Source organism: Xiphophorus hellerii, chromosome 12, assembly GCF_003331165.1.
Source record: "Xiphophorus hellerii strain 12219 chromosome 12, Xiphophorus_hellerii-4.1, whole genome shotgun sequence".
In the NCBI taxonomy this organism is placed as follows: domain Eukaryota; kingdom Metazoa; phylum Chordata; class Actinopteri; order Cyprinodontiformes; family Poeciliidae; genus Xiphophorus; species Xiphophorus hellerii.
The window spans coordinates 1,100,058-1,114,638 of NC_045683.1; the positions used below are offsets into that span (position 1 = coordinate 1,100,058).

The window sequence follows — 14,581 nt, forward strand, 5'->3', positions numbered from 1 at the left end:
CTGTTTTACAGTTTTCTGGAATAAAATAACAATACCACTGAGTAGTAGTTGTAGATAAAATAAAATATAAATGCTATAAATTGTAAAAATATGAAATGCTGTTAATATAAAAAGCAGCTTAGAGCAGTCCTTGCGAAGATTTTAAAAAAATGCAGATACAGTATGTATATGTAAATATATGTACAGCAGTGTGCCACAGTGCAGTTGTGCAAAATTGGACTGATTAGTGCAGAACAATGATTTAGCTTTTATTGTACAGTGAGATGGCATGTGGCAGGAAGGATTTCCTGTATCTGTCCCTACGACAGCGGAGCTGGAGCAGCCTATGTGAGAAGATGCTCCGCTGTCTGTCCACTATGTGGTGGAGAGGGTGCTGTTTATTGTCCATCATAGACAGAACCTTCTTCAGTGTCCTCCTCTCCACCACAGTTTCCAGGGACTCCAGCCTTAGTCCCAGTACAGAGCCAGCTTTCCTGATGATTTTGTCCAGTCTATTAGAGTCGCTGGCTCTGATGCTGCTTCCCCAACACACAGCAGCAAAGAAGATGGCGCCGGCAACAACACTGTGATAAAAGGTCTCCAACATCTTGCTGCACACATTGAAGGATCTCAGCTTCCTTAAAAAATAGAGTCTGCTCATCCCCTTCCTGCACACAGCGTCAGTGTTAGATGCCCAGTCCAGTCTGTTGCCGATTACAACTCCCAGGTATTTGTAATCCTCCACCTCCTCCACCACTTCCCCTTTGATCTTTAAGGTAGGTATCTTCCGTGAAGGTATCTTCTTCCTTCTGAAGTCAATCACCATCTCTCTGGTCTTACTAATGTTGAGCCTCAGGTGATTCTGGTCAGACCACTCCACAAAGCTGTCCACCAGTGTCCTGTACTCCCCCTCCCCTCCATCCCCTATACACCCGACAACCGCTGAGTCATCAGAAAACTTCTGTAGGTGACATGACTCAGAGTTGTACTGGAAATCAGTGGTGTACAGGGTGAAGAGAAAGGGAGAAAGCACAGTTCCCTGTGGAGCTCCTACGTCACTGACCACCACATCAGACAGGACACTGCCCAGACGGACAAACTGTGGCCTGCCTGTCAAGTAGTCAGTCACCCAGGAGATCACTGAGTCGTTGACACCCATCCTCCGCAGCTTCTCACCCAGCAGCAGAGGCTGGATGGTGTTGAAGGCACTGGAGAAATCAAAGAATGTGATTCTCACAGCGTCTCCTCCACCATCCAGGTGCGAAAGTGCTCGTTGCAGCAGGAAGATGACGGCATCGTCAACTCCTAAGTGGGGCTGGTAGGCGAATTGCAGGGGGTCTAGAAACATCCTCACCTGAGGCCTCAGCTGGGCCAGGACCAGTCTCTCCATGACCTTCATCACATGAGATGTGAGAGCAACTGGTCTGTAGTCCTCTGGGTCGGCTGGCCTTGGCTTCTTGGGAACAGGATGTGATGTCCTCCACCGCAGCGGGACTCTCTCCAGCCTCAAGCTCAGGTTGTACATGTGTGCCAGTACAGGGGCCAGCTGGATGGAGCAGGTCTTCAGGATCCGTGGTGTAATGCCATCAGGTCCTGCAGCCTTCCCCTGGTGTAATCGCTCCAACTGTCTCTTAACCTGGCCTGTAGTCACCGTTAGCTGGGGGTAGGTGTTGTTGTCTGCAGTGGAGATGGGGGAGGAGGGGGGCATGGGGGGCTGAAGGAGAGGTGGTGTGCTGGAGAATGCCGGTAGGTGGGGCAGTGTGGATGTGTGGTGGGCTGGTGGTGGTAGGGGAGTAGCAGGAGGTGAGCTGAACCTGTTGAAAAACTGGTTGAACTGGTTTGCTCTATCCAGGCTCCCAGATATCTGTGTGTCTTTCCCCTTCATCCCAGTGATGTTCTTCACTCCTTTCCACACATCTCTCACACTGTTCTGCTCGAGTTTGGACTCAAGCTTCCTCCTGTAGTTGTCCTTGCATGTCCTTAGTGTCTCTCTGAGTTCACGTTGGACTCTCCTCTGCTCCTCCTTATCTCTATTTTATGCTTTTACTGCAATTTGTTAGTTTATTATATTTTAAGTACAATCCAGACCAAATCCAGACTAAGGCGCTTTCCTTCCCACTGTCGCCCCGTGCATCTTCAGCCTGACGGGTTGCTGTAAATCTGTGTCAGTTTCACAGAAACCAGAAACATCCAGCCACCATTTTTATTTTGAAGTTAGACAATGTTTCTGCTGTAGGATTACATACATATATGTGTAAAGATGAAATACATTTTCTGTTTCTGATGTTAGAGGTGCTGCTTCATTTAGTATTAACATTGCAGTTAACAGCTGATAAAGGGTCAGAGTGTTTTTTAAAGTTCAGCCGGTCAGCGGTCACATCCAGAACCAGTGGAGTTTAGTGGAGATCAATAAAAACATCCAGAATAAAACCAGTAAAACAGTTTGGTTCCATAATCACCCTCCTTCAGTTTTTCATCATCAGTAATATGGATCTGACAGCCAAAGCAAACTGTCCACAGTGACAGTCAGTCAGTTATGGGGATGAACTGGTTTACAGAAACAGTTCAAAGTCTCTTTTCATTTTTAATAAATAAAATCATGTGTGGCTCTCAGAGCGGAGTGGTCGTTACTCACCAGGTTCTGCAGACGCCATGATGTCACGTTGCCCTGGTGACCAGAGGATTCAGATTCCTTCAAGATTTAAAGTAGAAAACATGCAAATAAATTATTTTCACACCAGTGCAACAAAATATGCAAATATAGAAAGGATGACTTCAGAGATAAACAGAAAACAGAAGTCATGATGATCAAAATGATTAAAATGTTCGGTTCTGCTTCTGCTCTCATCACCAACCAGAACAGGAAGTCCAGAGTTCATTCAGTCGATGCAGAAGAAGAAAATTCCTCCATGTTTCCAGATTCTGTTCATCAGGATCCACAACGTCTGCTGTTACTGCAGGCTGCCAGGAGAGGGCGCTGTGGCTGAGGGAGGAACCAGGAGGAGAACCGGGTCAGAACCAGAACCAGGAGGAGAACCAGGTCAGAACCAGAACCAGGAGGAGAACCGGGTCAGAACCAGAACCAGGAGGAGAACAGGGTCAGAACCAGAACCAGGAGGAGAACCGGGTCAGAACCAGAACCAGGAGGAGAACCGGGTCAGAACCAGCAGCAGAACCAGTCAGTATGAATACTTTGGGTATGACTGTAAAAAGGGTAAATTCTGTGCATTTATTCCAACACAAAACTGAATCAAAATAATTATTTTAGATTATAAAAAGTATTAAATGAATATTAAAATAACAGTTATTTGGATTTGCATGTTTCAGATGAATCTGAAAGCATTAAAAAGTTTCAGGTTTTAAAATATTAGGATTATTTAAGTTTTACTTTCTAAATTTACATGAACTATTGTAAGAAGATCTGAAGGATCAAAATGTTTCCTCCTCTCTGGCAGGAGCCTGATAGAAATGAACCAATCAGATCAGCTGAGAGCTGGACATGAACCAATCAGATCAGCTGAGAGCTGGACATGAACCAAGAAGGAGAAACTGGATACCGAGGTAAAAATATTAATGTTCTGGACGGGCTGCAGCTGAAATCTGGGTCAACATTAAATATTGGTTCAATGTTTGTTTGTTTCTTAGATTGTTGCCCAAAACAGCAGAGCAAAAACCGGAAGTTTCATCAGAATAATAAAAAAAGAAAAGCAATAAAAAAAGAAAAGCAAACAGCAGCTGTTTGAACGTAAAACTGGTGGGTGCTGGTTACTGTAAGTCTGTCTTTAACTGTTCTGATGTTAGAGTCTAGATGTGTTAATTTCTGTGTCAAATTAACAAACTTTACTGTAAACTTATGATCCAAGTTTGTACTGTAAGAGAATCCAAATAAATGAGTATTAGTATTAGAAGTAGTTGTAGAACTACAGCAGTAGTTTGAGTATAAATATGTAACTTTGCGTGTCACATGTTTTCCCTTCCATTGACGTCACCGAGTCTCTTTTATTCGCTTTAAAACAGAATATTTGCTGTTCGCAGGTTAAAACATCCGATATAATAAATTAAAACAAACTGAGACACATTTACTTCACAGCGACGGAGTTTTATTGTCCGCCATGTTCAACACGTCATTTAGTGTCTTTAGTGGATCTAGTTTGGTTTTCCTGCAGAGTCACATCTGGTTGAGTTTTCTATAAATCTCCTCTGACAGAATCCTGACACTTTCACCTCTTTCTGTGTCAAATTAACAAACTTTACTCACCGTCAGCTGCTCCTTTCTTCTTCTTTCCTATTATGGCGGATCGCAAGCAACTTTAAGGTGCATACCGCCACCTACTGTACACGAGTGTGTAGCAACATTACTTTACATCCATCAAATTCTATTTTTTAATTTTGTATTCTGAAGATAAATAAAAAATGCTTTCCTTAATCTGTAAATATCCATTATGTTTCCTTCATTTCCCAATATTCCCTTAAGACTCCATTATTAACTTGTCCTTCCAACCATTCTTCTCAATTTCTCCCTTTCAGGTTCATTTGTCTTACAGTTCATCAATACGTGTTCTACATTTTCTTTCTCTCCACATCCTTCACATTTATCATTATCTTTCCTTCCTATTAAATATAAAATGTCATTTAAATAGGTATGATTTACTCTTAATCTGATCATTATTATTTCTTCTCTTCTGTTTTTCTCTTTAATATTTCTAATAAAAACTGACTTTTGTACTTCATATAATCTTCTTCCTTTCTTATCTTCATCCCTCCTCACCGTCAGCTGCTCCGTGTTCAGCTGGTTGATATCGAAAGTATTTAGATTCTCTCCGCCCCTTCTCCTTATCCAACCGCTAGGGGGCGTATTAGAACCAACTGCACATCCGGGCATTTCTCTCGTCTTTTTTCAAACTGAAGATCAGAAAGTTTCCTACAGATTAAAATACGTTTATTTAAGTAATAAATAATAATAATAAAAAAACATTTTTGCAGTACTGCAAATTGTAACGTGGATAATGGAATACACCGATTTTTGCTTTCATAGATTCACTAATAGAAAATAATTGAAAATAAAATAATTTAAAGATCAGAAAATGTATGAATAAGGATAAATTCAATACCATTAAAAAAAGAAATGTTAGACTTTAGAATTTTGAACAATAAGTAAAGATATCTTCAGTTTTAGAGTTTCATAAATGTAAATAAAAAATGTTTTACAAATAAAGATGAATAACTTCAGAGAACATAAGTCCATCTTAAATAGATTGGTGCTGGATTTCTTCTTTCAGTCTTCGGTGATGATGATACTTGAAGTATTAATGTAATTCTTATTTGTATTATAACCAAATCAATACAAGTCACTTTAAATTCAATTCAGTTCATTAGAGTTAATATTTTATAAAACATTCATAAATCAGTAAAAATATGTTTCCAATGAGACTTAGCCTATATGTCAAAAAATACTTTTCATCTATCCAATATTTCCCAACTAAAATGTCTTTGTTTTATTTGTCTGATGTAATATTTTAATTCTACATGTTATGTTTATTTAGCTGCAAACAGAAAATCTTCATAATGACCAGAAATAAAGGCTTGAAAACATCAGTTTATATGGATCCAATCTAATGCACCAACGTTCAGTGATGGACTTATTGAAATACATACATACATGTAAACATAATGTATTGATTTATTGAAAATGATTATATAATTATTGTACACTTCATAGTACATCTGATCTCTCAGCTTATGACAGTAACATGTAAACATTTCCAGGGTCAGTAAATCACTAAAACCCACAAAGCTGCAAATCTTCCTGATGAGGTTCAGCTCCCCCTGCAGGTTGAAGCAGGTAGGTGCAGTAGTGACAACATGTTTCGATTTTTAATGGGAGTTAAGCTGACTTAGAAAGAGCCAGAGTCACTCCTTACAATTAAAACAAGAAGATGAAATAAATCTTTAATATTCCAGTTCTTTCATATGAGTTCAGATGTGTTCTGTTAAATTTTAGCATCTCTTAAGAAACAGAGAAAATACTTGCAGTGATTTAATATCCTAATTTTTAATAGCTGGCCAGTTGTTAATTTTTTCCATATAGGCTTGTGCAATTTTATATTCGTTTCCAAAATGATCAAAAAGAAGATTTTTAGCTTTAAGGTGGCCCACTTCACTTCTGATGGTAAATGCTGGCAACTATGCACAAGGTCTCTAGGCTGCCCCCTAGTGTATTGTTCTAGAAAGTGCAAACAGTCACTTGAGTTGGACGTTTTGGCCTCCACGATGTTTTCAAACGCTCTTATATCCATCCATCCACTTTAATGATCTATATTGAAGAGGATCGCCATCGAAAACAGGGATGTTTCCTGGTGGCAAGACAGAGCTTTGGTTTTGCTGAACCAACATGGCAGTGATGTCATTTTGCCTCTGCATGATGTTAGTAATACTGGTTTGCTGATCCATTTGTTGTTCTGGTTGCTGTTGGATGCTTGTGTTCGGAGTTTGATGATCAGTTAATTGAGCACTGATACTGAGGTGTTTGCTGAAAATAATGAATATTTCTTTAAAATAGTGAAAAACAAATTTAACGATAAACGTTGAGAGTTCTTATAAGACTTTGTCTTTATTTTTTTCTGTTTTTATCATGTAAATGTAACTTGAGCACTGCTGTGTTTACAAAGGGATGAATTATTACTGCAGTTTGCATGTTTTTTCCAAGTGTTTAAGGAATGGTATGTAAGAACTGTAGACTTTTCCCATTCCCCCCAGTTCTGCTTGCTTTCTAACTTCTTCCATGAATCTTTTTCTCATGTTTTCCATTTCTCTCTGGTGTTTCTCCTCCAGTTGTCTGATCTGCTTTTCATGCAGTTCTCTTTGAATTTTTTCTTCAGTTCTTTTAGAGTTTTCATATTGTTCCCTTTTCTTTTCATATTCTTCTTTGAGATTATTAATTCTCATCTCCTCCCCCAGCTGTCTCTGTTTTCCTTCCTGGTGTCTTTTCTCCCACCACTCTCGTCTTTCTTTCTCCATCAGCCTTTCTTTCCCCTCCAGATCTCGTCTCTTTATCTCCAGGGACTGCTCAGTACCTCTACTATATAATCCTGATTTAATTATTTTGTCCAAAGCTGCCAGCTCATTCATCAACTTTATCTTTTCCATTTCTTCTTTTATTGCCCACCTCTTCTCTTCTTCCTCTCTGTATTCCTGCTCTTTCTTTCGCTGCACATTTTCTCTCCTGATATTCTCCTCCATTTCTTGGAGTGATTTTCTTTGCAGTTCATTTTCTGCTTTCTGTTTTTTAAGTATTCTGTTCATGTTCTCTTTTTCTGCTGCATGTTTTCCTTCAAGTTCTTCCATCTTCCTCTTCATTTCTTCTTCTCTGTCTAGAATTTCCTGCATTTTCTTCTGTATGGCAGCTTCAGCCTCCTGCAGCATCTCGTTGGTGAAGCAGAGTCCTCCATTCGTCTTCACCATGTCATCGATCTTCCTGATCAGCTCTCTGACCTGAGCTCGGCTGTCTACAGCATGATTATTAAACACATGGTATCTTCCTCCACAGTCAGCAATCAGCTTATTGAAAGAATCATCACTTTCATTCTGAATATAATCTTCAACAGTGAGGCCATCTCTTTCTAAGAAATCTCCTCCAGTTAAAAGAACGATGGTGAACTTCTCTGAATTCTTCCCAAAGATTTTCTTGATCATTTCTATCGTTTCCTTCTCCTCTGGTGTGAATCTGCCGATCTGTACAACCAGCAGGAAGACATGAGGACCTGGAGCTACCAGAGTAACACACTCCACCAGCTCACCCTGAACTTCTGCAAGGCTTAAACTGTTGTCAAAAAGTCCAGGTGTGTCAACCACAAAAACTGGCCGTCCATCCATTTCAGTCTTTTTCTTCACACATCGCTTTGTGACAGATCTTAGACTTATTTTTGCTTGAAACTCTTCTCTACCCAGGATGGTGTTTCCTGATGAACTCTTTCCACTGCCAGTTTTCCCGATCAGAACAATTCTGATGTTGTTTGGATTCTCATGGTCAACTGTGGGATGAAATACATGAAATTAGAAAACGTCAGTAACAAAGACAACAAAAAACCTGAAACTTAAACAATGCTGAAACATGGACAGAAGTCTAATTTCAACTCAGAGGTCTTAAACTCCACTTGCAGAGTCCTGTAACTTTGAGACGTCTCTCTGTTTAAGCACATCTGGCTTCAATGTGCTATTGAAGCACATCTGGCTGTTGATGTATCTCATCAATGACAGGAGATGCATGCAGCTCCACAGCTGAATTATCTAAATATCTCATGTAACTGTTCACATCCATCACTGCCATGATTATTAATGACTTACCACATGAACAAGCTTATTCAGGTGGGATTTTTAATTCATTTCTTATTTAATGGAAACACCCCAATTGCAAAATTGTGTTGTTTTTTCTACATAAGCAGAATAGCAACAAAACTTTTGGCACATACACTGAAAAAAGAAATTAGTTGAACCAACTTAATTGAATTGCTTCAATTGGAAACAAGTAATTCAATTAAGTATTATCCAACTTAAAATAAGTTGGATAATACTTAATAATGAACCTGTGTTAAGAGTGCACTCTAAACAGTGTATTGAGTATTTATTTAACAAACTCAAGTTATGTTCATCCAACTCAATTTATTAGGTTTTTTAACTGAATTCATTAAGTATGTTTAAAATGACAGATTTAAGTCAGTCTTATTCAAATCATTTAGTTTACTTGAAATAAAGCTAAACTTAATAAATTGAGTTGGATAAACTTAATTGAATTACTTGTTACCAATTGAAGCAAATCAATTAAGTTGGTTCAATTACCGTATTATCCGGACTATAGAGCGCACCTTACTATAAGTCGCACCCACAAAGGTTTTTTTAAAAAAACAACTGGAAACATACATATATAAGCTGCACCGGGTTATAAACCGATCATATCTCCGTCGTTCTTGGTTTTTCACAATAAATCTGTTATTAAGGACGCAGCCCTCCGTCTCCAACTTTGTCCATGGATTCGTTCAGCCGAGCTTACGTGCATCGGCTGTATTTCCCTAATTTACGTGCAGCGGCTGTATTTCCCTAATGTCCTGCCACATCGATAGCCTTCAACTTAAAAGCTGCATCATATGAACTTCTTCCTGTGGTTTCCTTCATGAGGGGGTTTGAGTTTGAAAACATTTCTCAGTCGTGCCTGCTGCTAGCATGTGCTTGTTCTAAATGAAAATCAGCACTTTCTTCTTTGATTTCCAATTTTGACTACCAATGATTCACTTCCTACTAAAGAGCCCCCTGGTGGTTGAAGAAAAATCCACAGAAAAGCCACACAGGCTACAAGTCGCCTGGTTCAAAACGTGGGGAAAAAGTAGTGGCTTAAAATACGGTAGTTTCTTTTTTCAGTGTATGTGTGGAGCTGTTTTCAGGGATACGAGACTAACATTAATCAGGTAAAGGATTTACATGCTTACATCATTCTTTTAATTTATTAAAAGAACTTAGGTCATTTTGATCAATGAGAAAATTCAATTAGAAAAACATTACAACAAACCAAAAAGAGAAAGTTATAGCTCTTAGTTTCTCTTCATCTTAATACTAAGAACAAAAAGATCAGTCAGAAATAAGATGTAGTATGTAGTTTATAATATACTTCCTCAGCATATTCATAGATGTAGGAGTCTTACCTCTCCACGTTGACAGGATCGTCTGGCCAGTACTGAGTCCTCTCTCTTCAGGCTTCCTGACAGATGTCTGGACTGCAAGATCACAGAAGAGCTTGTCAAGAAAACTGGCATAAGGGTATGAGATCTTTCCAGGTACACGCAGAAAAAGGTGCATAATGGCTTGGAAGAAATAAAGTAATCTTGTAGTTTGATTAAAAGTCAATTAAGTTCAATAAGTCTGAAAAATATGAGTATAAGTAATCACATAATAACCTTCTGAAATGTATTTCCTGAAATGTGATCTGTAATGATTTCTGTAATCATTTGATTTAACTGTGGAAAGATTATGGTTGATGATTTATGATTAATGATTAATAATAAGAGAAAGATGTGATTTATTGTCAATGAAGGTGAAGTTGTAATCATTTGCAATCAATTCAAACAGGTTTGACAACAGGTTGAGTGTGTTTAAGGTAAAACTAATGTACATGATTCCAGTAAATAGGAGGCTTCATAATTTCCTTTGGTGAGAGTAAATAATGACCCTGGGACTTACATCTAAGTCACTAAACATAATCTAGCCGGTTCCAAGTGCAAGTTATGATTTAGAAAGTGGGCTACCGTTAACAGAAGTGGTTATTGGAATTATGCAGCTGCGAGGGCTACTCAGCTGATTGTTTCTTAACTGTAAAGGGTCATAACTTCTGGATTGGAGGTAGTTAGAGCTAGACGAATCACTTTCGCCACCAGTTTAAATAGATTATCTCTTATAGAGTACTTTTAGGGTAATACCCAGGACTCAGAGATTTTCCGGACCTGTTAGACGGAGAACTGGTCAGTAGGCAGCCCTGTGAAGTAGTGAGGAGTGGGCGGGGCTGACTATTGCAGGATAACCTTCAAGCTGTTTTATTTTTCCATTGTGCCTTGTATCTTCGTAAATGGTGATAAATTGTGTAGATAAATGCTCATAGAAATGTTCAGACATGACACATTTTATAACTAAATTACATATTTTTTTTTGTGGAAATGTGTCATTAAATGCTGCTCCAATTCATTTTGGTTCTGGTCCCTGTTTGGTCCAACCGAGTTTACAAAATCAAAACAAAAGAAATCTCACTAAGTAAGTACCATAAGATATACACACTAAAAAAATGTTTATCTAATTCCAGAACCACTTAGGAATTAGATAAGTGGTTCTGATTTAAAACGATGAAGCTGGTGTGATGATTTCACTGTGTAAAGTTTGAAGTAGGTTTTGATTTCTGGTTGAAGGAGTTCTGTACCGTCCACAGATGGGACAGAAGAGACTGGATTCAGCCAAAATGAGGACAAGCTAGTTTTTATCAATGATTTGGTTTTAATTAATCAATTTACTTAAGCACAATGTTTTCTTCTATAGAGTTTCCCCAACCGTTCAGGCCTTCAGCCTGAGAGAAAAAGAGTTTTTGAAATTATTTACCAAAGTTTACCCCGTGCATTTTGAGAATATTAAGCATAATGTGGATGAATAGACGATAAGCAAAAATACACAATATTTAACTCACAGTCTGGCGGAATAAGTTCCAGGCTGTGTCCGCGCTGCTCGGTTCTGACATCACCTTCTACAAAAAAAAAAATATATATATAAAAAATACAGCAAAGTTTTGTAAGTCATCACCAAACTCTAGTTTAATAAATACAATTTTTAAAACACTCTGAACCAAGCAAAATATACATCATCATTAGTGTAATATTTACATGTAGTGCAAAATATAGTGCTGTGTCCGAAGCTTTTCTAAAACAAAATACCCAAAACATAAGAACAATATTATTTGGATTACTGCACTTTAAAACTTACATTTGTGCTCAGTTGCAGCAAAATTCTAAAAATAAAGGGCTAAATGTGAAAAAGGAAAATAAAATGCACAGCATGAATGATGGATGTGGAGCTGAAACATAAGTAACTTAGTCAAAGCATTGTTTGTTATTAGGTCTGCCATAATTTAGGAGAACCTTAAAGAACACTAAATGGCTGTTAAGTTTCAGTAAAGAACATTAAAACAATAAAACATTACTCTTTTAGAATCTCATTTTCTTTTTATCATCATTGTGTTGTCGTCTTTTGTTTTTTCTTATAAATCAAATGGCAAAATAATTAATTCATTTTCAAAGTGGTAGTAACTTAACCCTTACATTTAATGACATATGATGCTTATTTTCAATGAACAGATGTCCTTCAGTCATTTTATGTAAGAATTCAAGGCCACATCATCTCTGTCTTTGACTGTCAAATAGTCCTCACCACATCTACCCTATTTAAGAATAAGAGAGCCAGCTGCATGTCTGAAAACTGAAAGTTCATTTTGGGCCTTTCTTCTGATTATGTAACAATAAAGATATACATTTAAGTCTTTTCTCCATGAAACCCAAAGATCTAACTCCTGCATACTGTTATTATGCAAAGTTTGGCTCACAGACCATTATCAGATCTTTCCTGTCTGCAGTTAAAGTCTTTGTTTTTCCGGATCCCATGTTGTGAGCAAACTGGCCAGCTCACCTGCTCTGGGTTGATGGGATGTGGGGAGCAGAGGTCATGCAGGGAGGGGCGGGGCTGAGAGCGCACTCACCTTGCTGGGCTTCATACCTGCTTATAATATGAAAATAATTTTCCAAAAGCTGGCAGGGATTGCAGCTGGCTGGGCTTGAAGACATATTTAGATATGTTTAATATATTTAAACATGTTTAAATATAATCAGCTCAAAATTAAATAATCTGTGAACCTTCATGTTTTTGTGGGTTGTACTCTGGAAGCTGATGTCCTCTTGGCTCAAGGTTTTTTTTTGTGCCTCTGGTTTGTTTAGAGCTTTAAACTGAACATTTCAGAGAGGAGGGAGTCATGGGTCGATGCTCTGGACATGCCTCTGGGATCTCCTGTACATTTGATCAACTTGCTTTGCTCAATACTTTGGCAGGTTCAGCCTTTTCTTTTTAGATACATTAAACATCAGTGGTGAAGTCCCAAGGCAGCCACCAAATCTCTTCTTTATGTCATTTTTCCAATCAGCTAATTTCTTTTCTAGTTCCTTATACTACTGAGTAACCAATAAGAGTAAAACTACAAGCAAAAACAATCAATTGCAGTAATGGGCAGTAAATCAGTACTTCTACATGAAAGTGAGAAATTGTTGCAAATACAGGGTCTGTCATTTGTTTAAAAATTATTTTTAACATTTTTGTCAATACATACCAAGGCTTAGAGAAAAGTTCAAAGGTGAAGGAACTTCTGTAAGGACACAGCTAACATGGTTTCCATGGTTGATTGTCAAAATTTGGCTCAGGTTGTTCAGCAGCTCTGTGGGGTCAGGCTGCAGCTTAATCCACCTTTTTCCACACTTTCTGATCAGATCCTCCAGAGGCTTCAGGTGAAACACATGACTTGAACTGGGTATTTTCTTTTCCCATCCAGGTGTTGAGATCAGAACCAGTGAATGAGTCAACAAGTCTTCACTGAAGAGTTCAAGAATCCTATAAAGCCTCTGCTTCTGCTGGTCAGTCATGTTCTGCTGAACAACCAGCAGAAACACATGAGGTCCAGGAGCAGAGAGACTCACACAATGATCCACATGTTCTATAAGTTTGGATTCAGAGATGCTCGGGTGTAGCAGGTCCGGCGTGTTTATCAGAACCGTTCTTGTTTTCTGAATCAATCCATGGACTTTGGTGGATCTGCTTGGTTCCTCCTGTGTGCTGAACGTATTCTGACCCAGCAGTAGGTTGGCGACTGAACTCTTGTCACACCAGTTGTTGCCAAGCAGAACAAGCCGCATCTCATGCACTGAAAAAAATAAATAAAAACGTTTTACTCAGAGACTAAACAGCCTTCAGTGTGTACTCAGTCACGACTAATATGATATTAAATCGTTTATGATTGAAAATATTTATGTTGATCACATTTTCAGTATTTAGTACTAAAATTATTATATTGTCATTAAATGTAATCTTCTTTATTTTTTGTGTAATCGGCATTGTTTTTTTGTTTTTTTTACTTGATTTATTCTGGTGTTAATTTAAATAAGAAAAATGACAATTGCATAAAACGGTAGTTTTTTCTTCCCATTTTAATGGTTAAACCAAATACAAGTTTTATTTTTATTAGTACACCATATGAGGCCTCAGAACTGACAGAACTGGAAATCATGACCCAAACAAGTTGCTCAAAGGGTTTGGTTCATTTGATGAGGTGCAGCAACTAACAATGTAATACATGCTGCAACTTTGGTCTCCAATCAAACCAAGTCTACTAAACTATCAGGTGTGAAAACTCCCTTAGAAACAATCCTCAGTTCCAGTTAAAGGTTCTGTGTTTGTCCTGTAAACTGTGGGTGTTTTAGTTTGCATGGCGCACTGCTGCCACCTGTTGGACTTTTTGGGAACTGCTTTACTTTTTGTTTAGTATGTTTCGTTTGCTAGCGGTAGAGCAGATGAACAGACGTGTCTAATGTGAACGCCGCATTCCAGGTCGATTTCTTCGAATCTATGCCTGTAAGTAGCAGCTTATACTTCAATGTTTATGTTACGTTTATGTTAACATATGAGAAACGAAGTGAGTTGTCTATTGAATTTATGTTTAATTGGTTCTGGAGATATTTGTGGGCGATTCGATTATTAGCTATGTCATTGCTAATTAGCAGGCTGTTAAGATTTCTTAGGCCGTTACGTAGCTCATTATTAAGGTAGCATCCTGAGGTAGCATTGTTGTTGTACTTCTAATGTATGTAAAACTTTCTGTTAGCTGCTCTCAGCTCATCCTGAGCTGTTTGTGTTTTGGCAGTTTCACCTCATTCTAGGTGGAAATAAAGGAAGAACTAATTAATCTTGACTTGTGTGAAAGGAGTTTGGCTCATGGTTAGTTTTGGTACAAAACACCACAGCGAGACCATTACAGTGTTAT

At 38.3% G+C, this 14,581-nt stretch overlaps 2 protein-coding genes across 3 annotated transcripts in view; both read right to left on the reverse strand.

Annotated features, from left to right (window-relative positions):
* Positions 1-14,581, reverse strand: part of LOC116730194 (uncharacterized) — a 32,669-nt gene that overhangs the window by 18,067 nt on the left and 21 nt on the right. The window contains exons 2-4 of one of the 2 annotated variants that reach the window (XM_032579219.1): positions 9,317-9,321; positions 2,835-2,962; positions 2,615-2,671 (exon numbers count right to left, since the gene is read on the reverse strand). In XM_032579219.1, coding sequence (XP_032435110.1) covers positions 2,615-2,633 — 19 coding nt within the window. In that variant the 5' untranslated portion in view covers positions 2,634-2,671; positions 2,835-2,962; positions 9,317-9,321. Of the gene's footprint in view, positions 1-2,614; positions 2,672-2,834; positions 2,963-4,237; positions 4,539-9,316; positions 9,322-14,581 lie in introns of those variants that run through there. The other variant, XM_032579218.1, reaches the window with a different exon arrangement.
* Positions 6,545-12,271, reverse strand: LOC116729599 (GTPase IMAP family member 9-like). Its single transcript, XM_032578255.1, has 4 exons — positions 12,257-12,271; positions 11,062-11,077; positions 9,672-9,743; positions 6,545-8,009 (listed from the first exon to the last, which is right to left on the reverse strand). The coding sequence occupies exons 1-4, from the start codon at positions 12,269-12,271 to the stop codon at positions 6,658-6,660; spliced, it is 1,455 nt and encodes a 484-aa protein (XP_032434146.1). The 3' UTR covers positions 6,545-6,657.